General features: G+C 36.6%; 2 protein-coding genes and 1 pseudogene across 2 annotated transcripts; 2 read left to right on the forward strand and 1 right to left on the reverse strand.

Annotated features, from left to right (window-relative positions):
• Positions 1-1,810: 1,810 nt before the first annotated feature.
• SMU1 (transducin family protein / WD-40 repeat family protein) lies at positions 1,811-8,833 on the reverse strand. The gene is made up of 16 exons (XM_087334249.1): positions 8,689-8,833; positions 6,882-7,092; positions 6,484-6,636; positions 6,357-6,405; positions 6,096-6,179; positions 5,893-5,996; positions 5,634-5,720; positions 5,487-5,540; positions 5,150-5,245; positions 3,322-3,449; positions 3,102-3,228; positions 2,913-2,972; positions 2,729-2,836; positions 2,536-2,636; positions 2,287-2,338; positions 1,811-2,190 (listed from the first exon to the last, which is right to left on the reverse strand). Exons 1-16 carry the CDS (start codon positions 8,715-8,717, stop codon positions 2,092-2,094), a joined length of 1,542 nt encoding a protein of 513 aa, XP_087190375.1. The 5' UTR covers positions 8,718-8,833; the 3' UTR covers positions 1,811-2,091.
• A 1,405-nt stretch (positions 8,834-10,238) lies between these two features.
• Positions 10,239-15,603, forward strand: LOC147869878 (pentatricopeptide repeat-containing protein At3g53360, mitochondrial-like; annotated as a pseudogene).
• A 2,729-nt stretch (positions 15,604-18,332) lies between these two features.
• Positions 18,333-23,052, forward strand: LOC147869879 (uncharacterized). Its single transcript, XM_087334273.1, has 4 exons — positions 18,333-18,622; positions 18,758-21,539; positions 21,703-21,772; positions 22,263-23,052. The coding sequence occupies exons 1-4, from the start codon at positions 18,523-18,525 to the stop codon at positions 22,908-22,910; spliced, it is 3,600 nt and encodes a 1,199-aa protein (XP_087190399.1). The 5' UTR covers positions 18,333-18,522; the 3' UTR covers positions 22,911-23,052.
• Positions 23,053-23,765: the final 713 nt, after the last annotated feature.

Consider the following 23,765-nt stretch of genomic DNA (forward strand, 5'->3'; position numbering starts at 1 on the left):
GTATACTCAATCAACTTACGACAGCTTCTCATCAATTTTAAAAGTCAATTTAACCTAATTGACCACGTAAGTGCACTCACTAAAAGAGCAACTCATCTAAGGCTATTCATCACTCAAGTGCACTCACTAAAACAATGACATTAACATCTTTTAGAGTTATTTCTGACATTTATTGAAGGAAGCTAAAGCACTTTCCAAGAAAAAAAGTGCTTTGTATAGTTGTTGAGCCAAGCAAGAATCAAATTTTTAGGTGTCAACGTAGAAAATAAAAAAGTATTTCAAAGAAAGGTATTTATGAGGCATGTTACAGTATCATTGACATCATGACACGATGTGACTGGATTGTACACCAGCGTTATCAATGTCACATTATGTGTTTTAATTCCTCGATGCTTATGTGGAAGTGTATGATATAAGAAAACATGAACTAATCCTTCTCCAAAATGAAAACAATTTTGTAATTACACAAAGTTTGACCTGTAATTACACTTCTCCTTCTTGAATTGTAATTGTTTAAAATGAAAATAGACACGTCTTTATCTTGTCGTTATGGGTATGAACAAAAAAAATTGTCCATGATTTATTGTTTTGCAAATAAAAGACATAAACATAAATTAGATACTTGAAATTGATGAGCTTTGACAATCTCCTTGTAAGAATGACATACAAATCCTTACATAATGGTTTTCATTCATAGATATAGACTATGTCCCAATTAATGAATATCTTCCTCAAATAAAACAATTTACCCCAAAATTTCATATTGTTTTGCCTTTTGTCTAATTCAAGTGTGTTTTCCTCATATGTTTTTGATTCATCTTGTCTAAATCCATGTTTGTTATGGTAGTTTCTTCTCTTTCTTGGTAGTCCTTTCGACCTCTAGCATTGTCCATATGTGTGCATTAAAGTGTGCATATGTCTTTCCATATTAAATTGCATGCATAAATGTGGATGTTTTTTGTTCGCATAAGAGTGTGTTGACCCAAGTATGCGAATGTGTTAATGTTTATTTCCATGTATATTTTGTGTATTCAATCGCATTTTTTTGTCATATGCAATTTCATAGGTGTTGAGGTTGATATTTTGATTCATTTTTTGCATGGTCAAAAAATTACTCCAAGAATTTGAAGCACCGAGCAACAACTATCTTTGGAGTTTTGATGAATGTCAACCTCACTAAGACAATTGTCTAATCTTAATTTCCACATTTTTAAATTTCAATCATTTGATCATCATCTTTCAATGTTAGGGTTACAAGTGTATTTAATGTCAATCTGATTTCAATCAATGTTTTGTTTAATTTCATTATATAGATCAATCACATTTTGTGTGGTTTAAGTATGTAATGATCATCTTGGTGGCTCGCCACTTTAAAAATTGAGGGAAAATGTAGGTTAAAAAGGTACAAAGCATACTTTGAAATTTCCTTGTTTTATCAAAGATACAGGATAGAACATTATCTTGATGATGTACTGGGAAATATATTCCTTTCAGGATTGTAAGATAAAAAACCATCACATCACGTATTTGATCCTTCAGAGGCCTACTAAAATGAGATTGAAGAAACAAGCAGGTTAAATATACCAAATAAACTCAGAAGATCAGTATAATTGGTTACTAAACTTGTTTCTAGTTCAGTTTGTAGTTGAAATTTGGGTTTCAGATCTTGAGCAGCTGGGTTAGCATGCTTCAATCGGATGGCACTTTCAGAAATTTGATATAAGTCAAAGTCTTATGCATAGTATCGTTATCTCAACAGTGCATCTCATACATCATCCTCTAGAAACTCCAGAAGTTTTTCTGAACTCTTAAAGAAACCAATTTTTATAGACTCTCAACAGGTTGAATGAATACATATCTCGAAAATGAGAGATATTTCCACTGTAAAACATTGCTAGGTGAATTACAAAAGAACTATTTCGCCACATCATCATAATGTTTGAATGGTGCATTACATTTTCTATTTTCTCTTTAACATGGAACGCGAAGCCAAACTAACATTTTAGGTTAGGACGGAAAAATGATAAATATTTGCTGTATCAAGGCTTCCACACCTACATTGTCTTCTCTTTCAATCATCCAACTATTATATCAAGGCTTCCACAGCTTCATAACATTGTCTTCTCCATACGTCACTAATAGATTTCTGTGTGGGTGATGAGTAACCCCAATCACATCCTTTTCATGAACCTGGAAAAAATAGAAGATATCTCAATTTTCTTCTTTAGTATGCTTCAGATGGGAAAGCAAAACTAAAATGATAACAAACTTTAATGATCCTCCTACCTTCATCAAATGTTCCAGTTTCCCCGTTTGCTGACTAAAGCAATATAGCATCCTGTATCATATAAAAAATAAGCTTGCATACCTCTTGCCTTGAAGAATCAATTTCTTTTATCTTTTCATTGTTCTTTCTCTTTTCTCTCTTAATTTATTTTATCTTAGTACCTTTCTTCTTTCTCCTTTCTATTTTCTTTCGTTTTTCAAATAAAGCTGTAGTATATTATCTGCTCAGATGAAGAATCAAATTCTTACCTATCTTCTCCCACACAGTAGATCCATTCGCCTTTTGGAGAGACACAAGCACCTACAAAGTCTCCTCCTTCTCTTTTACCCGATGAAAAGCTCTTTACCACCTGTATACGCCCAAAAGAAACTTTCCAACTGAAAATGCATCCCAGATTACTCATTCTCTATGTGATAGATACAGCATTATAAAAGCCATTACCTGGCCCTGAAGAGTCATAATGTAGATAGAAGAAGCTCTATTGCATACAACAACATGATCTGGATTCTTCGGAAACAAATGAACTGAATTGACTGTTGCATCCCCTCCCTGTTATAAGATGATGTTAATGCCACACTCATTTAATTCTGAAAGAATGTATATCATATTAGAATCATTTTCTTACCCGTAATGGAGGAGGTGGCCTGAACGTATGAAGGCAATCTGTAGTCTTCACATCCCATACCTACAAATGCATTCTATATAAATTAATGTAAAGTTGTCATTAAGTACTTAAAATTTCATTTATTTGCAAATATATACAGTTGTCATAAAGTGTTTCAAATTCTATTAATGTAGGAACCCATCATTTTACCTTAACAGAACCATCACTAGAAGCTGTCAAGATGCGTGTTCCATCACTGGTGAAAATAGCATGGTTAACATAAGATGAATGTCCTCTGAATTCTTTGAGGGCCTTGCCGGATTTCAAGCCATGTATTCTGTTCATTATACAGAGAACACAGATTTAGGATTGATCATAAAAAAATCATGGTGTGCTCAATATTCTTATCTACTGTTCAATGCAAACTTACCTTGCAGTTCCATCAAAAGAAGTACTTAAAATTTGACTACTATCTCTGGAAAAAGTAATGCTTGTTACTCCTTGAGAATGTGCACGCTCAAGTCGACGCAGACACTGCCCTGTCCGGATTCTCCAAACCTGAAGTGCAAACGGAACATATTTAGAACTCGACCTCACTACCCTTATATTGCCGGTTTCAGTTAAAGACAGTTGGAACTGTAAATCGGCAAATCACATCAAACAAGTGATGGGCATTCCAGTAGTGAACTTCAAAACAAAATAAAGGAAGGGGCACTATCAAGATTCTACATACATTATTACTATAAAGAAAATACCAATAACGAATGTATACAATATTTAAGAGATTAAAAATGGAAGGCTCAAAATATTACATTGTGCTAAAAACTTTTTATGCATTGGCTGTACAAGAATCCTTTACCACCCAAAAAAAGAAATATAGTGAACTTCTGAAAGAAATTGATAAGTCTACCTAAGACATCATAATGTCTATTTAGAATCGTCATGCTAGTTACAGTTCAAATAGATATCACACAGATCAAACAGCTGGCTTTTGGTGTGGATATCTAATATCAAGCCTTTACAAGGGCCACCGTTTTGAAGTACCCAAATGCATATTCATGTCATGGCTAGATTCAAAGTTGGGTTCTCTCAACTTTGTATTTTTGCTGCTACAATGCAAATCATTAAACGAATGGCGAGAACAGGAGAAACAAAAACAGGACTATAAATAGCTTAACAGCAGACCATAAAAAAAACAAAGTTTCTGTTCATGAGAGAGAACACAAGCAAAAACCCCATGGCCCAGGCAAAGAACATACTGGACATTATCAATTGTGAGGACTATTCATTGTAACATCCCTGTTCACAAGCAAGTATCAATGTCCACCTCTAATTCTTAGCATATGCAAGTAAAAGTATTTCCCTTATGCACCACATTGGGATTGTTTGCCAATATGTTGCTGATTAAGACTTTTTACTTTTTTCTGTTCATGAACTTTGAAATGCTAAACTAGCAGTAGAAAAGTTCTGAATGCATTTTTGGAATATCTCAAAAAATTTGATGAGGAAAAGACAGATGTGTCTGCTGTGAATGAGACAACTGGCTGGTGAAATTCTGCATGAAGGCATTGGACGATGAGTATCGACATAGGTATTATCATTGATGCTGTCAACCATAAGGTTGCCCCATCAGCTAGATAGTTTAGTTTCAGGGATCTAAGTTCAATTAGCATATTTTATCAAATTAATGAAAAAAAAGAGAAGGCTAGAAAAACTCTCCACTTGACTAATAATTTCTCAAGCTAAGGCCATTGGCTCAGGTGAGACATTTTTAGTCAGAAAAGTGAACAATTTGCTGTACTATGCCTAGCTGTACCTAGCACTTACCATGAGCTAGAATCCAGGTACAAATGTAAAGCAAGGTCAAAAACATGTGTGGATTGTTTGCCTCACAAATTCGTCATGATATCTGATATTCGCTATCATTTATAAGTCATATGGTTGTCTCCATTACCACAAATGCTCTTCTATAATAGTGGACTCATGCATATATGCAAATTCAGGCCTCATATTCCACACCTTTTTATAGCCCATTTGTTTCAACATTGAATGCCCATAATTAACAAGTATCGACACACAACTTCAGAGCTATATTTCCTTTCAGATTTATTTGGACTAAAATGCTGATATAATAAGATATTCAGACTAATGACTTGACTTAACTGCATAAGGTATCAGCTTCTAAAATCAAAGAAAAACATGAAATGATGTTGAAGGCATCAACAAAGAAAAAAGGGGTTCTTACAAAAGTTACTTACCTTAATCTTTCCATCTTGTGAACCAGATGCTATCATTTCTGAATCCCTACTGAAATCTGCACATAACACTGCTTCATCATGCATCATAAATGCATCCTGTCACACAATCAAACAACAACTTAAATTCAACAATGATGTGAAAATTCTCTATATCATTAAGACATTCTGGCATGATTTCTTTATGATTTTGCCTCTCAAATTAAGACATTCTGGCGTGAGATTGAGTGTATATTCAGAAAAAAAAATGCATACATATTGTGGCATACCTTACATGAGCGCTACTAATCATCTAAACCTAGCTACAAAAAAGGAAAGGGAAGAAGTTCCATTAACTTACATCAGCCTGGTATTGCAAATCCTTCTTCAATTTTCCACTGATGTAATCCCAGACCTAGAATCCAAAAGAATGTCCATTCACACTGATTTAGATCTTTTAATTCAGAAAAAACTAAAACATGCCTTACTGACAAAGTTCCAAACCAACCTCAAGAAAGCCGTCAACTGACGAAGAAACAAGATATTGACCATCAGGAGAAAACCGAGCCGATTCTGGATGGCTTTGCTTGCCAAACTACCAGATTCAAGTAAAATTAATTACAGTCAGTTCCAAAATAGACTGAAATTCTCATTACAATGTTGCATATTGATTGTCTAGACTACAGTCACCGCTAGGTGGTTGACATCCATATTACAGAGATTCAATAACTATACATCTTTAATAAGAAAAGACAAATATTAATTACCTTTATAGAATGAGCTAGCATTGTAGGGAAATTTTCTTCTTCATCTGCTTTCACTGCTGCTGTACCTCTGAAAAGATCAAATTGTGTTCCTGGTGGCAGAAGCCCTGAAGCAAATTTTGTGAAAAGAAAGAAAGCAACATTAGACCTGATATTGATGGAGATAAAAAAATAATAGTTACATAAAAAGAAAGCGAGAAACACACCTTGATGTTGTTGCCATTTCAAAGACTGGCCAATAAGTGCCATTAATCTTGATGGAGGCACCACTGTTACCTCAGAGGCAAGAGCTGCAGAAAGTTCAAAAAAAATCATAAATCAAGAAAGTTTACACCTAGTGAGACCTGGACACCAGCATGCTAGTAGAAACGAAATGTTATCGTAATGCCTTCAAAGACCAGAATTTTCTACAAAACCAATCATTACGTCCACGTGAATCTTATAGAATCTCTGGATATGTGACTTGCCTTGTCCAATGAGAGCTCTCCTCTTCTCTTTTGATGAGTCTTGATAAGCCTGCCACATTTCAGCGACATAGTCAGCTCTTTATTTTTGTGAAAAGAAAGAATTCTGACCCAATTTTTGTGTATTTACCTCTCTGGGGTCAAAGTATGTACGCACTAACAAGTGCTCAAGTCGAAGATATCTTTCAGGTTGTTCTTGTTTCATGAACCCCATTGCTTGTGTTTGCCTCAATATTGCCCTTGCTGTGTCTAGCTCCCGTAATTCTATCATTTCCAATACAATCTAACAAAGCACGATGTCATCCTTAATACGTTTGATAAGAACAGAGATAAATCAGATACTACATGTGTCAGAAGATTGCAATGAGCAAACATAGTATATATGATAATAAGATCACTTGAAGAAATCAGATCCTAAGGTCACAAGAGAAAATCTACATATGGTAACAATATTGTATGAACAAATCAGATAATATAAACCATTACAATATTGTACCTGTCATAAAAATAGGGAGAAGACAAAAATACCTGTTCATAAAGATCTTCTAGCTTCTTCCTTGGAAGCTTGAGCTGAGAAACTTGAGGAAGGACTGCATCCCAACGGCCATTGTTGATATCTGCTACAAATGTCTCTAAACTATCAACCGTGTTTAGTGACACCTGACACTCATTTTGCAGCATCTGGAATGTCTGGTGCAAGGAATTCTCTTTACAGAATTGCAGTACAATTCTGATAACACTGCGAAAAAATACGAAGAAGGAAAATTATGTTTATGCCCCATCATTATCACATGTTTCTTAAAACAATACTACATATGGCCCAACAAAACCTCTCTCTCTCTGTATATTAGGTATATACTGCTGAGAGGCAAGCCAAGTTTTTTGATCCAGGTTCAAATCTCACTATATGCACTACTTTACTGTAGAATGTATGGTTGAATGCATGACCTTCTGGTTGCCACTGGACAACCTTATCAACTGCGTTGCAACGATCTGGGCCATGATCTCTCAGTACCAATAAACCTGAGAATCAGTGGACACTCCATACTCTGGACATGAAGTTGAGATAGTGGACAGCTTTTTAAATACTTGTGAATTGGCACCCCACGTAACTCACTTGAAAGAAACCCTTGATATGGAGAATGGAGGAAGGTACAGCTGCAATTTTGGATATAGAGCTCTCCAGAAACTCGATTACGCTCCTGGAGACTTTATTATCATCCTTGGTGAGAGAGTGGATAAATAAGAGTTGCGCAGTGAAAAGAGGGGTTGAGAAATAAAGAGAAATAGAAACAGATATTCATAGTCATAAAAAAGGTAAAATAATCATTGTGTATTACAGAACCTCAAAAATCTATGACAAAGAAGAGATGTCATTTCCCAATACTAAAACTGATTGTTTCGTTTCAGGCCAATGTTGTCGCATGGGAAATAGGATAAATCATGAAAGTTTCTTACAATGCGTTCTAATTTCGTGACATTCCATTTGCATGCTGAAAAGTAGATCGTAGAATCAAATTTATGGTGGAAAAGTAGACCAGACCATGGTTTCTTGAATCCCCGCTATCAAGAAGGATACGACCATGAAGAATAAAGTGAAATTAATACCTTGCCACACTTGATAACTTGCAGCCTGAATGGAAGACCAAGACCACGATACATCGGTCAAAGTTTGAATAACTGCTAACATAACATAAATCCTCAATTTCGTTGGGAAAATAGGAAGCAGTGGAAAGCTGCGGCTCAGACTCACATTCCCTCACACTGCTGCATACATGTTCCCAGAAGGTTTTCAAATAGAAATGGGTGGCTGACATTTGAGAAGAAGACGCAAGTTTGTGTGTGAATTACATGGTCTTAACAAACCCAAGAAAATATGGTGAATGCGGCTGTTGTGTGCCTAGAATAATGCTGAAAATTAAAAGAGTTTTTTTGCGTGAGTGCACCACCTTTCCAATAATCCTCCCTAGGACAGGCCTCTTAACATAGAGCAGTTTCAAAAAAAAATTCCACGGTTTGCTAATGTTTCGATCAGAGCTCCCTCTTTCACTTGGTAGATTCAACGCCTCAATACAATTAGATAGTAAAAAAAGCAATTTAATTTTTTCTCATTTCTCCAAGTTCGGCTCCTAGTCCCCACTCAGAGCCACTGAGAAACACTTAAACACAAAACCTTCATGTCATCTCTCTTTTTCCTCCGGAAGGAAACAAATAAAAAAGAAGGATCACGGTCATCACTGCATTCTTTTCCATTCACCGTGAGCTGTCTGTGCGTGTACATATATGTATGTGCTGTGTACATGTTTCTTAGGGTTGTATCAGAGAATTTACTTACTCGGGAGCTTCGATTTCGAGGGCGGCCATGTGTTCTGTCGCGCTCGCTCAAACGAACGGGAAACGGAAGGAAGGAAGGAAGGAAATCTCTTCTGCTCCTGCTGCTGCCTTACTTCTCTCTCTCTCTCTCTCTCTCTCTCTCTCTGAGCTTACAAAACAAGATTTGATCAGCACCGAAATATGTACATAAACTGACTTAAAACTTATTATTACCAAGTGATGTTGCTCAAAAAAACCCAAACGAGGGGTCTCAGGCTCGAGCCCAGATTGATCAAACTCTTGCTTTTTTTCTTATCGTCAGATTAATTCCAATTTGCCTCCTATGCGTGTGCTTTTTTACTAATATACGTTATTTTAGCTTGTTTTTTGAGACCTACCGATGAATGTACATGTGTGGAGGCAAGGTGGGACATATCATTTAAGTAAGAACCTTGCCATATACCTTATAGAAATCAGACCTTTCCTTCTCCGGCCACACTTCGCATGAATCGGTCATCGACCGAATGGCCATGAAATCAAAACCCGTAGTAGAATATGTGTCTATGAATACATGGAATGACTCTAGAAAACTTTAACATCGACAATCCCATTAAGTTGAGTGAGAGAAGGTTAATGAATTTTCTGGGTCTCATCTTCATGAGTAAGGTCATCCCCCCTCCCTTTTCTTCTATTTTAAAAAATGAGTATTTTTCAATAATTTCCAAAATGAACAAGCATGCTAATTTTATTTCTATATAGCATATCAACATTTTCAAGTAATTGTCCCTTGAATATGGGAAGAGAAACGATGGCATTTTCTTTTGTGTCCATTTTCTCAATTCCAGTAGGAAAAAGCCTTATTCCTAGAGGGGTGGCAATTTCAAGTATACCAAATTAAGTTGTCTGCTAAAAGACTTTTGCGATCTTATTATTGAAGCTATTTGAAATGTATTGCAATAATCCTAACAAATCTATTGCACCCACTTGAATTGATCATAAATATTTTACAACAATATTATCAAGGCTACCAAGCATCATGACACCTATTTTTCAAGGCTTCCTATCATGGAAATAAAATAAGACGTTTATTAGTCGTTGATTATCTTTTTAGGTCGTGAGCTTAAGCGAATGAATATATCGAAAACAACCAAATCTTCTTTATCATTTATCAACTTGCAAAGCACATAACTATGAATCTATGATGATGATGATGATTCACACCCATGAATTCCTAGGCTTCCTATCAATAATATATTTTGCTGTTGTTACTCATTTGAGATTATAACCAATCTCTCTTTTGAAAGTATATCACATTTTCTTTCTTGACCATAAGAGTCTCTTTGTAGAGTACAAAGGGCAACTCAAGTCACGCACGCTCCTTTGGCAACATGGCCACCATCATCACATTCTCCTTTGAGATTATAACACGTTGTGCACGCTTCATTTCCTCGGAAAATGTATGAGCCTCTTTGATTCGAGAATAAATACCCTTCTTACTTAAACCTCTTGGGTTTTTATTTACCGGAATGCCCCTCCATCATTTTTTAACAATCACAGAAGACCGCCTTTCACTCCCTCAAAGATTAAGAAGAAGAAGAAGAACCAAATGTTTCCCTGCTGCTGCTATTCATCGAACTCACATATTTGTTTCTGTCTTTTAGAAGAAGGAGAAGAAGTAATGCCAATTGGTAGAGCAATTGATGTGGATATGTATCAACAAGTGAAGTAAGTGACTACGTATGCGAAAGAAAAACACCAAATTCGTATAGCGTCATGAAAAATCAGGGTTTGGACTGCTTTCTTCTCTTTCGTGTACAGTGAAAAGTCTGATTTTATTTTATATATCAGAGAGCTTCACGATACCCAGAGAATGAAACAATTATGAGCATTAGCTGCAAAATATGCAGAAACGGCCGGAAGAGAAATGGAAGAGAATAATGTAGATTCATAAAGGAAAGGTGACTATTAATTTATGTGAGTATAACTAAGTAATCCATGCGATTTATGACTATTAGCAAGAAATTGATGGGAGAAAAAGACTGTAAGTGTTTGAATCAAAATAGAAACGAATTAATGCAACAATGAAAGCAAGACGATGGGGTTTGAATGTTAGATTTATGATCAAAATTCTGATGAAAACCATGGATTATGTCAATTAGACTCGAGAGCTCTAGCGTTTTCATCAAGAATGTATGAGGCTTATCTGCAACAATGGAAGGAAAAAGATACCTTTTAAATGCTAGATATCATGATAGAATGAATGAATGAATGGATAGAAATTGGACATATACACCAAATAGATTCATGAATCTGTAAAGCCCAAACCGAGAAATTCTGACCATTGTCTATAAAAAAGCATCTATGGAAGGAAGAAGATGGATTTTAAATGTTAAGATTCATAAAGGAAAGAAAGAATGCGATAAAAAACTGCAATTACATACCAAATAGCATGTCTGAGCAGTATAAAAAATGGTGCTGAAATGGCTAGAAGGAATGGGGTTGTATATGTTAGATTTGTAAAGGAATGTAACTCTGTGATTATATGAAATCGTCATTGAGCTCTAGACTCCTCAGCTAGAAAGTACAAACATTATCTACAACATTGCAGAACTGGAAGGAAGAAACAAAATTGTATATGTTAGATTTATAAAAGAAAGAAATGTTGATGATGCTAGTATTGGCTCGTTCAATGGAAATGTACAGGCAATTACGGGGCCATGACACTTATAGCTTTAGGATTGGCAGTTCAATTTCTAAAGAAGAATCACAGACTTTGCAGTTTTTCTTCATCCCTTGAAAGGAAAAGAGAAGAAATGGCTCCAACGTTATGTTCCAGGTCCTTCCTTCCGAACGAGTATCGAATCATGGTAGTCAGGAGTAATAAAATAGGATTGGAAACTCAAAGAAAATAGGACTGGATTATTTTCTGATTCATATGAATTATAGAATCTGAACTTATAGTATGCAAACAATGATAGCCGATCCATTCCCTTGAAAGGAAGCAGATGCCAGTATTGTCTTCTGTAGAGGACTTAGTGTCCATCTTGCAAAGATGCATGAAAGAGGGGAATTTATATCCTACTCGGTGTTTGCATGGCTACATGAAAAAATGTGGTTCAATAGTTCATAAGTTACTTGGGAGCTATCTCGTTGCAATGTTTCTCGAAAATGGAAGAGTGGATGATGCCCATGAAATCCTTAACAGATTGGAATATCAATATCGCCATTCTTGGAATGCACTCATTATTTGTTGTATCCATCGCAGGAACTTTCAGCTAGCATTCACTCTGTATGAGAAACTGGAATTGATTGATTCATTACATCTTAATGGACATGATTTCGTGGCTGTAATAAAGGCCTGTACAGATTTAAAAGACCCAGAAATAGCACTTCAATTACATGCTGAGGTAGCTAGGATAGGCTGTTTTGAACAAAACATTTTTGTAGGTACAGCATTGATCACTATGTATGCCAAATGTGGATCACTTGTGAATGCACAAGAAGTATTCAACATGCATCAAAACCAAGATATATCTTCTTGGAATGCACTCATTTCAGGGTATGTGGCATTTGGAGATGGTAAGCAGGTACTAAATTGTTTTGAAAACATGCAAATGAGAGGCGTCTTACCAAATTCTATAACTTTTGTTTGCATGTTGAAAGTTTGTGGCATTGTACAAGCCATAGGCAAGGGCCATGAAATACATACTAGAATTGCCCTTGCTTATTTGGATGAAAATCCTTTTCTTGGAAATGCTTTGGTTGATATGTATGCTAAGTGTGGTTTCTTAGCAAAAGCACAACAAATATTTGATATTCTTCCAGTCCATGACACAATTTCATGGAATGTATTGATTACAGCATATGCTAGACATGGTTTACTTGTAAAAGCACAAGAACTATTTGATAAACTCTTAGCTCGTGATATAGTTTCATGGAATGCATTAATAGCAGGATATGCTGAAAATGGCAATGCCAGGGAAGCTTTGAAGTGCTACGACCAAATGTTGCAAGATGGCATTTCACCAAATTCTTCTACTTTTATTTCCACTCTAAAAGCTTGTGGTAGCATAGGAGCAGAAGATGATGGTAGAAAAATACATAATGAGATAATAAAAAGAAAACTTGTAGGAAAAGACCTCATGGTTAGGAGAAGCTTGATAGATATGTATGCAAAATGTGGTGCTTTTTCTAAGGCATATGAAGTATACAAGATGCTTCCATCACAAGATACAGTTTCACTGACAGCATTAGTTGCAGGATATGCAAAACATGGTTTATTTGCAGAAGCTCACAAAATATTCAACGAACTGCAGGTTCAAGGGGTCATATCATGGAATGCACTCATTGCAGGGTATGTTGAATATGGATACGACAAAGAAGCAATTGAATGCTTTGATAAAATGCAGCAAGAGAATGTACCCCCAAATAATGTCACATTTGTTTGTGCCTTGAAAGCTTGTAGCAGCAGAGGAGCCATTGATAGAGGCCAAGAAATATACGCTGAAATTGCTAGAAAAGGTTGGCTTGAAAAAGATATTTCTGTTGGCAATATATTGATCGATATGTATGCAAAAGGTAACTTCATTGCCAAAGCACGGGAAGTGTTAGAAGAACTACCACATCCAGATTTAGTTTCATGGAATGCACTGATGGCAGGATATGCTGAGCATGGTTATGTTGCCAAAGCAAAAGAAGTGTTTGATATGCTTAAGGTACGAGATGTGATCACATGGAATACTTTAATTGTGAGTTATGCCGAATATGGACAAGCTGAGAATGCTCTACATTATTTTGACAAGATGCACGTTGAGGGTGTTTTGCCAGATGTTGTAACATTTGCTACCAGCTTGAAAGCTTGCAGTTTTATAGGTGATTTAAACAAAGGTTATGAAATACATAATCAGCTTATTAAAACGTCTTTGTTAAAAGATCTTTCAGTTTGTAATGCCTTGATTGACATGTATGCAAAATGTGATTCTCTTATGAAAGCACAAGAAGTGTTTAATAATCTTCCTTCAAGAAATGTGGTCTCGTGGAATACAATTATTGGAGGGTATGCTGAACATGAATACAATGAAGAAGCCCTAGAGTATTTTGAGAAGATGCAAAGTGAGGGTGTTAGTGGAGATGTTGTCACGTTTATTTATTGCTTGAAAGCTTGTAGCAATATGGGAGCCTTAGACAGAGCTCTCAAGTTCCATGTGGAGATAGAGCGAAAGGGTTTCCTTGAAAAAGATGTTGGCAACACCTTAATTGATTTTTATGCTAAACATGGCATGTTTGCTGAAGCACAAAGTGTTTTTGAGCAACTTTCCACCCCAGATGTAGTATCTTGGAATGTCCTTATTTCAGGATATGCTCAGCAAGGAGAAATAATGAATGTTGGCAATATATTTGACAAAATGGTAGAACATGGTATAAACCCAACCCTTGTGACCTTTGTTAACATACTGAAAGCATGTTCTCAGAAAGGGCTTTTTGATGAGGCGCAAATATACTATGAAGCAATGAACAAAGTGTATGGAGTTCTGCCAACAGTGGAGCATCATAACTGTATGATTGATCTCCTTGGACGAGCAGGGCATTTAGATAAAGTTGTAACAATGATAAATAAGATTCAAGGCTATGGTAATCTTGTGATATGGCATGGCGTTTTAGATGCTTGTAGACAATGGGGAAACCTAGAGTTTGCAAAACAAGCATTTCAGCATGCATTGCAATTGGATAAAAAGGATGCTGCAGCATATATATTAATGTCCTACATCTATGCAAGTAATACTACCATCCCAGGTGAAGAAAAAAAAGATTGAAAGACAAGCTTGTATGCAAGTATATAGTCCAAACTCTAAAAATTCGACGTCATACTTGAGGAGATTGAAGCCTGTTGAGAGATAAATTTTATTTCAATGAGCATACATCTCCATCATTGTTCAGCTTTGCCCTGGGCCTCCATTCAGGTCATACAGAGAAAACAATGAAATTATTTTGCCCCCCATGACTGCATGAGCTTATACTACTCTTTTTCAGACCTGCAAGAGGAATGAAATGACTCAACCTCCATTGATGATGGTTGTTTCCGGGAGGGAACTCTGTGCAGGAGGAAGATTTAAAGAATCCGTCACATTTTGTATATAGACACCTGCATTGCCATCGATGCTATGTTCAAGATTCAATTGCAGATTGCTATTGTCAATTGAACTATAGGTCAGATTAGTATGTTTAATATATCTGGGATGCAGAGACTCCTGATTATGATTAAGCTGGAACTCATCAGAATGTTGCAGAGAATGACGGACATGTTGATGGCGACATGGCGAACCTGTTGTGACCCCTTTGTTTGTTCACTTGTATAGCCCTTGATTGACTTGTAGGCATAAATACAAATGATTGGACAAATATGTTATATCCACGTTCCAAGTTTTGTGAAGGGACCAATGAGGAACAGTACATGGTGAGTTTCAAATAAGTATGCAATGCGGTAACCAGTTAGCTCAACACCTAGACATCGGTCATGTTGACCTCTTGAAGTGCATAGAGTTTGGCCTCATCTTGGATGGCCCAAATCTTCATAATGGTGTTATCAATTACTGATCGATCCATTTGAATGCATGCTTGTGCTGAGTTTAGATGCATGTCTGGTAGGAAGATATCTTTATAGGAGGCTCTACTTTTACATGGAAAATCAACTTCCCCACGAGATGTTGCCATAGTTTTCCACCTGGTTTGAGCAATTATTGTGCCACTATGAGTCAAAAATTAGTGAGTCTTTGAGTACCGTGTGGACCAAGACATGGATCTTGGATCATAACTAATGATTGAATCCCTTCAATATGCGTGGTCTCACCTCAAGCCTTTCCTCAGCTTGAGACAACGTTTTTTACCATACCATGTGATACATTACGTGCCTGGACATTGGTGCAACCTCATTGGATAGCACACTCTTATTCTTTTTTATCAATTTGCCTCTCATAGAGGAGGCTAACACAAAGTATAGAAACCCCATGTTGCGACCATCAAGTCAATTGACAACACGTTTAGGGGACATCATACCACAAAGACCAGCAATGAGATCCATCTCCTTTGTTGCAACACACGATACCACTTGAAAAGAGAGCTATGTTGAGGTTCTCTTCTTTTTCATGTAATGAGAAAGGTGGGTTATTCCGTCCTAAGCTAAAATATGTCATTCCAACCCATGACTATCTTCAAACACAATCAATTGGCAATAATGACATTGTGTGGAGTCACGAGGGAGAGAATCTTGTTTGGAACTCATCACTTTGCCAGTGACATTGAGTAGTTGGTGGTTGATCAAAATACTTCATAGCAAAACACCCCATACCTCACCGAAAACTATGAAGAGGAGTTGGAGCAACTCTTAAGGCATCCATTTGCCAAATTGATTAGAACCCCCCCTACTCTCAAAGCACATGAAACCACCATCAATAACCAAGGTGCCACTTAACCAAGCTCATGAACACCAACACACTCCAATATACAAGCCACAAAGACACAATGTGATGGGTAATACAAACATAAACTTTAGATGACAGCTTGTAAAGGCCCATATTAGGTATTTTTTGGTGAGAATGGTATCACAATTATATTGTAGTTAACTTCATTGTCATTTCTCGTAGATATTGTGTAATGCACATGGAAGATAACAAATATTCTCTTAAGCAACTCCTAGATGATATGAATGGAGCAATTTTACCTTATGGCATATAATCAAAGCTTTGACTATGTGATGTATACTACCGTTCATTATTTGTTTTTAAATAAATAAATAAATAAATATATAAATAGTTTGTATGCGGATTTTCCTTTACGAAAAAGGAAGGTAACATAATTATATGCATTTGAATGATAATCCAATCATGATTGATCAAATTCTTTAGTTTTGGGCATCACTTGATTTTATTGTCGTGATTGCAAGTTGCGGCAACATTTTGTTTCTCATGCAGAAGATCAATACCTATGTCCTATCTCTCTTTAGAATTATTGCGCCCACTCATTCTCCACATGACCGCGAAAGAAATCCATTGAATAAATAAATAACATAGAGAAATATTTTAGAGATCATAATCCATCTACTTAAAGAGGTATATATAGTAGGTCAAATTACTTAAATTTGTAATAAGCTAAAGTGCTCAAAATACATATACATATACATACATACGTGTAACATTATATGTATGTAAGTCAATAGACCAAATCAATACAATAAATAGATAAATAAATAATAAATATCGTGTTAAAATTTATTGCGTAAAGATTCAGCAAATTAATTGGCGAAAAGAAGAAGCAGAAGTAAAAGCTTTAAAATTAAATGATGGTGACGGGCCTGCCATTGGCGGGAAACCCAGAATTCGAATAGTTTAAAGCACAATGCCCAGAGCTACCGGTTAGGAACCGGCAATCGTAGGTCGTCATGTCCTCACAGCCAGACAGAAAACTGTGTTTTTTTTCCTTCACTGTCAAGCTTTTGCAGGTCTGTCGGGCTATGGCGATCCCTTCATAATTCCCTCTCTCTTACCTTTATTTGTCATCATCACCACCACCATCACCATCTTCTTCTTCTCTTGGCTTTTGTTCTTTCTGTCTTACTCTTGCTTCTCCTCCAATTCAATTAGGGTTTGGTCTTCCTACTTTCCTTCGTCTTTCCTCCCATTCGACAATTAAGGTTTATTCTTGTTCTTCGTTCAAATTAATATCTTCTTCTTTCCCCCACCTTAAATTAGGGTTTCTACTTTGTTATTCTTCTTATTACCTTTCCGTAGGCAAATTATTCTTAGTTATAGCTACTCACCCATCTAGTTATATTAACTCGATCTTCCTCATATGACCTAACTTAAGATGCGGAAATGCTAGATACAATTATCCACATGAGAATCCAGCTAATTACAGTATATTGTTGTTTAATGAAAAAATGAATTAACTACCTTGTCGCTGAGCTTCTGCCGTCGCTGCGTTTCAATCGTGTTCCTCTGAATCGGCAAATTGCATATTTTTGTATCAGCTGTAATTCCTGCGTTTTTCTCGCTCCTCGATAATTCTAAACAGGTAATATTCTAACCTCTGAGCTGCTGTCGATCAATATATAAAATTCAGCCTAATTTTATGTTTCCATTCGAATCACGCTTTTGCATCTATAGATCTTAAACCAGGATTTTGAAACAAATGGGCAACTAACTAGTCATGCTAATTTCTGCATTATTATCAGAATCAAACATTTTTAACTGCCAATCAGTTTCTCTGAAATATTGTACTGCAGAAATGAATTTCGTTCTAAGACGAAAAGAACCTTATAAATTGTATGTGGGAATTGACCTGGACATGCTTAGGTGAGCGTAGAAGAAATTCGAAAAAGAAAACACATCATCGCACTGATCAGCTTAAACACATCAATTCTGTCCGTCTATATGGGAGTTTCCAGTAGTACCGAAATAGATCATCATTAGTTTCTTAATTATTTTCTGGACACGTCTTTTGGGAGAAGACAAATGTGCTTCGGTTATTAATTTGCAGTGCCAAGTGATGTCTCTTTCTCTCTCTCTCTCTCTCTCTCTATATATATATATATATATATATCTGTGTTCTGGCTGGCAGCATTTCACATACATTTTTTCCTGCACAGCTCACGTCTCTTTCTATATATATCTCTGTGTTCTTACTGGCAGTATTTTAGGTGTCATCCTAAAATTGTTGTATGCTAGCCAAATTATTACCTTTTAGCTCTTATCTGTTTCTGCTGGTATTCCTTTCATCAATATATCTTTTTCTTCCTTTTTGGCTTTGCAGGTTTCGATTAACTAGGTTCTGCAGCTAACCAAGGAAGCAGCTAGGCGCAACCATGACTGACAGTACCTTACTTTCAACGGAGTCTGAAGCGACCAATGCCAAAGATGAACTAGTGAAGCAACACATAAAAATTGCTGAGGAAGCAATTGCAGGTACTGGGATTTTTCATAGAAATGACTTATAGGACATGCAATTCTTCATGTATATATATCCGTAGAAATATAAATGAGAGATGGATTATGGTCTACATATAATTATTGATAGAAGTTTTGAACCATACTATACAGGATGGGAGAGAGCAGAAGCAGAATCTGCAGAGATGAAGGAGAAGTTAGAAACTTTAATGGAGCAGAAATTAGCCACTGAAGATCGAGTATCTCACCTTGATGGAGCTTTGAAAGAGTGTATGAAGCAGCTCAGACATGTCCGAGAAGAACAGGAACAGAAGATCCATGAAGCAGTGATGAAGAAAACTCATGAATGGGAGAAAGCGAGCTGCACAGATATGGAAACTAAGCTTCAAGACACAAGAAAGGAGCTCTTTGTGGCCATGGAAGAAAATCGAGCCTTATCAAAATCTCTGAAGGAATGTGAAGAAACTATAGCTGAACTCAAAGACGGTAAATTTAGCAGAATAATAGAGCTGGAAACAAAGCTTCGAGACTCAAGAAGCGAGGTCTCTAAGGCCATAGCAGAGAATAGGACCATGTCCAAGTCTCTGCTGGAATGTCAAGAAACCATGGCTAAGCTCAGAGATGGTAAAACTCGCCTAGAAGGTGAGAATAACAGGTTCAGAGTTCGCTTGGCTGCTCTAGAGAAAGAAAACATGAGGTTCAAATCTGATCTTCATATTCTTAGCAAGGATTTAGAGATGAGAATCAATGAAGATCGTGTAAACAAGAAAATTGTGCAGGAGAGCAGAAAGAAGATGGCAAATCTTGATGAAGAGTGTCAACATCTCAGAACTCTCCTTAACGCCAAGAGAAAAAACACAGTTAATACGATGTCTATGAAACCTCAAGGCTTTGAAATGTCTTTAAGTACCGATAAGCTGAGCAGAAGACGTCATTCTCCTTGTAAGAGTTCCTCGTCCCTTTCTCTTAAGACAGATTCAGGCATATATGGTGATGCAGATTTATCATCCGAGGTAGAATTTGAATCTAATATAAAGGAAGAAACTAGGCTTTTCCATGGCAGGTTTATGGCCATACAAACAGAAGACGATGAAGAAGCGAAATCATTGAAACAGATATTTGTAAAAAAGGATTTAAACCAGGTTTCCCTTGAAGTAGAGCATTTGGAAACTCGATCTGGCTCTCATTGCTCAACTAAATCAGAGACAAATCCACATACGATTCAAGCTAATGTTGCTTCTGTTTCTGATGAATTGAGATGGTCAACTGCTAGTGCTCTTATTTCAGGAATGGGATCAGAGTTCAGAAAGGATAATAGCGGAACCTCTCTCTGTGAGAGTTTCCACACATCTCTAGTTAGCTTAGGCATGATGGATGACTTTGCAGAGATGGAGAAACTGGCATCTTTATCCGATACTCCTCAAGATATGGAATTTGAAGGTGAGAAGAAGCTTCACAGCCTAGGGAGAGAATCTTCTTCTTCTGAAGATAAAGTATTGGATTCCCTTGTCCAAGCGAAGTCAGACCATAGCCAAACAGGAAATGAAAAGGTTTCTGAGTTGGAGGTGCTTTGTAAACATCTTCAGAAGAAGCTTGAAGAAACTGAAGCTCAACTCTCTTCTTTGCAAGAAAAACAAGTGTCAAGTGATATCCCCATTGACCATCTTGAAGGGCTTATAACAATGAAGCAAGGAAACGGGAACAAAGCCATAGAGGTAGGTAGGCTTGCATTAATGGAAGATAAAAAAATTGATGCAGAGGTTAATAATTATGTAAATGGGCATGGCCATGGTGAGCTTCTTTACAGAGAGAGTGATTCAGGTGATGGTATGAATGTGTGGTCAATGACTAACTCTATTTCGCAAATAGACCAACATAAGAGTTCGGATATGGGTTTCTATAATAACACAGGTGCAGCATTAACTTCAGCAGTGAGAAAAGTTCTTGAGATTGTAGAAAGCGTCGGCCAAACTGACTATAATTTTCCTTATTCTCAATGGGTTTCAGAGGGACATGATGATGATGATGATGGTGACAATGGTAGTCCTAAGAAACAAAGAAGCTCGAGTTTAAATGCATGTGTGGAAAGCATTATCAATCTATGCAATAGTCTTGTACAAGGGAAAGTAGATATTATTGATTTTATTGCAGAGGTTGCCTCTGCATTGGATTGGCTTGTTGGTCTCATATTCACTCCTCCAGAGAAGACACTTTCAAGAAACTCGACTCAGACACATGGTGGTAAGAGATATAGTGATAATACTGAAGAGCAGGTATATCATAGTAGTGATTCTGACCTTACTAGTGCAGGCAATAGTCCTGTTCAAGAAATGCATAATGCAAGTTATCTAGAGAAGGAGTATAAAGCCATTGAATCACAATCACGGGATGTTGTAGCTCTTGACCATAGCTCGGTTTCAAATTTAAGCTTCCAATTTTCTGAGTCATCTGTTCAAGAGGATGATATTTCTAAGCTTTCCTGTGAACATGGATTTCTCAAGTTGAGTCTTGAGGCTGAATTGAAAAAGAACAACAGATATGAAGGTGAAATTTTGAGATTGAAGCTTGTGAATGATCAAAACAAGCGTAACCATGAGATTACCATGGAGAAGCTTACAGATCTTTATTCACAAGTGAATGCAGCAAATCAAAAGGTTCATGAACTAACTGATGAGCTCATGGAATCACAGAAATGCTCGGCTGAATTGAAAGCTCAGCTTTATGAATCTATTGACAGGAAACAAGTTATGGAGAACAGTGTTGAAGAGCTTGAGTATGAAAAAAATGCACTAGAGTCAGAGCTCTATAATGCCAAGGAAAATATTGAAGCTCTTCAGCGGAAGGTTGTGAACCTAGAGAAAGAACTTGATCAAGAGATGAGATGTCGTAAGGAAGCAGAGATGCAATACTTTGAACTGCAAAAGCTATATAAAGGGTGAGGCTATATACATTCCCACTCGGCTTCATCTTTATGATACGAAGAATTAGAGTCCCATTTGATTCAGTCTATTATTTTACTAGCATTAGGTTGAGATATGGATTTCGTGCTTGGAATGTCTGAATTCATTACTTAATAGTGCTATTGTGGTTGCATTTAGGGAAAGAAATGTATATGGAAAAAGCAATTTCGGATCTTCATCCGATGAGGAAGGAGAGAGATTGAAGAAGGTAAGAATTGTTTATTCTATCCATCATGGAACATGAAGCTCTAGAATTTGAATATTATTTTTATATCTGCCATGAACACATCTTAATTATGCCTTAATGCCTCTATCGTTGGCCTTATTGATCGCTTTATGGTAATCATATGTATTACAAGAGTATAATCGTAATTGAATACCTTACTGGAAATCATATCCCATTATCTCCATAAAAGTATCATTACAACTATACTGGAGGTCCGTAAGAAGGTCACTGTCTTTAAATGACATATTTGTATCTTATAGGTCATTGCAATCTCAAATTTCAAAACACAGTAACTACCTAGGCATGTTATATGTATTCCCCATATGACAAATGGTGTTTGTCCAGCATAATATTGATGTTAAATCCTCACTCATATCTCTCTTTACCCAAAACATGTATTTGTCCAATATCATATTAATGTTAAAAACTTGTGCTTAACTCTTGCCCATCCTAATTATCTTTTTTTTTTCAGGAGCAAGAAATAGCTGCCGCAGCGGAAAAACTTTCAGAATGTCAGCAAACCATTCTCGATTTAGGAAAACAGCTCAAGGCGTTGGGTGTTTCAAAGAATATATTGGATCTACCTATGCATACTTCATTACCTATTTTACCTCATCAGGAAACATCAAGTGATCAAGATACATCTTTGTATGAGATGAAAGGGAAGGGTGATAATGATGATTTGAAAGAAGCTTCTTTATGCCAGAGTGGAAGAGAACAAAGACAAGATATCATGGTAATGAAGCCTTTAACAGCTCCTCGCTCTAGTGGAGTTCATGAAGAAGGGGATATTAGAAAAGGAAGACATGCCAATGGAAGACAAACACAATCTCTTGATACATACAACAATGACAACTATAGGGGTAATTTGAATAGATTTCCGTCACCAACTCATGGTGATATCATTCAGGAAAGCCTGCAGAGCAAAACGAGTACTAGTTCTGATCTATCTCCAATGCGATCTCCTTCGAGGTTTTTGAGTTTGAGAAGCAAGTCTAGTGTTAATAGTCCCCTTGATCAATCATCGTATAAGTACCTCGAGAATAATGAGAATGGAGAGAAGCATGGCTCGTCGTCTGGGTTCAGTAGGTTCTTTGGTAGAACAAGAAGTGGCCACTAAGTGAAAATGGAGATTGCTCCTCGAGAATAATGAGAATGGAGAGAAGCATGGCTCCTCGTCTGGGTTCAGTAGGTTCTTTGGTAGAACAAGAAGTGGCCACTAAGTGAAAATGGGGATCATGTGATTTATACATTTGTACAAAGAGATACATGATGATGCCTTTGCAAAAACCTTAAACTATGGCTAGCGATAATTGGTGTTGACATATCCATCTGTCAACATGTTCCCTTTGCAGAGTTTCAATATAGCAAATGAGGATTAGGGGATGGATATATTCTTATAAATGAATGATCAGTGAGCTTGAGCATAGAGTAGACAACCGGAGGAACGCAGATGTGGGCATATCGCTAGCTTATTGGATGTTCCTATCATTCAGCGATGTAAGCGTTTAGTAGTTGAGGGTGAATTGATCTGATATCTTTATGCACTCATGACTGTCAGTAAGACGGATGTATTTGGATTGGAGTTTTGAATATGAGAATTCTATGGAATTTTGATCCACAAGTGTCAGCCTTTCACATCAGCGTTTTGTTTCGTTTTTTCTTTATCTCTTGGTCTACCACGGCTGGGGGGAGTTCTCCCATGTCTACTCCTTGGACTTTTTGTTTTTGGTTTGTAAATAAGGGTTTAGGGTTCCATAGATATGCAGAAACAAGAACTATCTAAAAGCTTTGGGTTGGCAGAATATTCGAGAAGATTAATGTATTTACCATCAGCAAAATGTTGAAAATGTTAAACTATGGTACATTATGTTATGCTTGCATCTTCCCCGCAGCCTATATGATGAGAAATAAGTCATGAATAAGCAAAAACCGGCAAACAATTGGTTTTACGTATGTTGATATGTATATATGT

The sequence above is a fragment of the Azolla caroliniana genome, unplaced genomic scaffold, assembly GCF_043228905.1.
Source record: "Azolla caroliniana isolate FFs.n. ecotype wild unplaced genomic scaffold, voAzoCaro1.0.p SCAF_1, whole genome shotgun sequence".
NCBI classification, from domain to species: domain Eukaryota; kingdom Viridiplantae; phylum Streptophyta; class Polypodiopsida; order Salviniales; family Salviniaceae; genus Azolla; species Azolla caroliniana.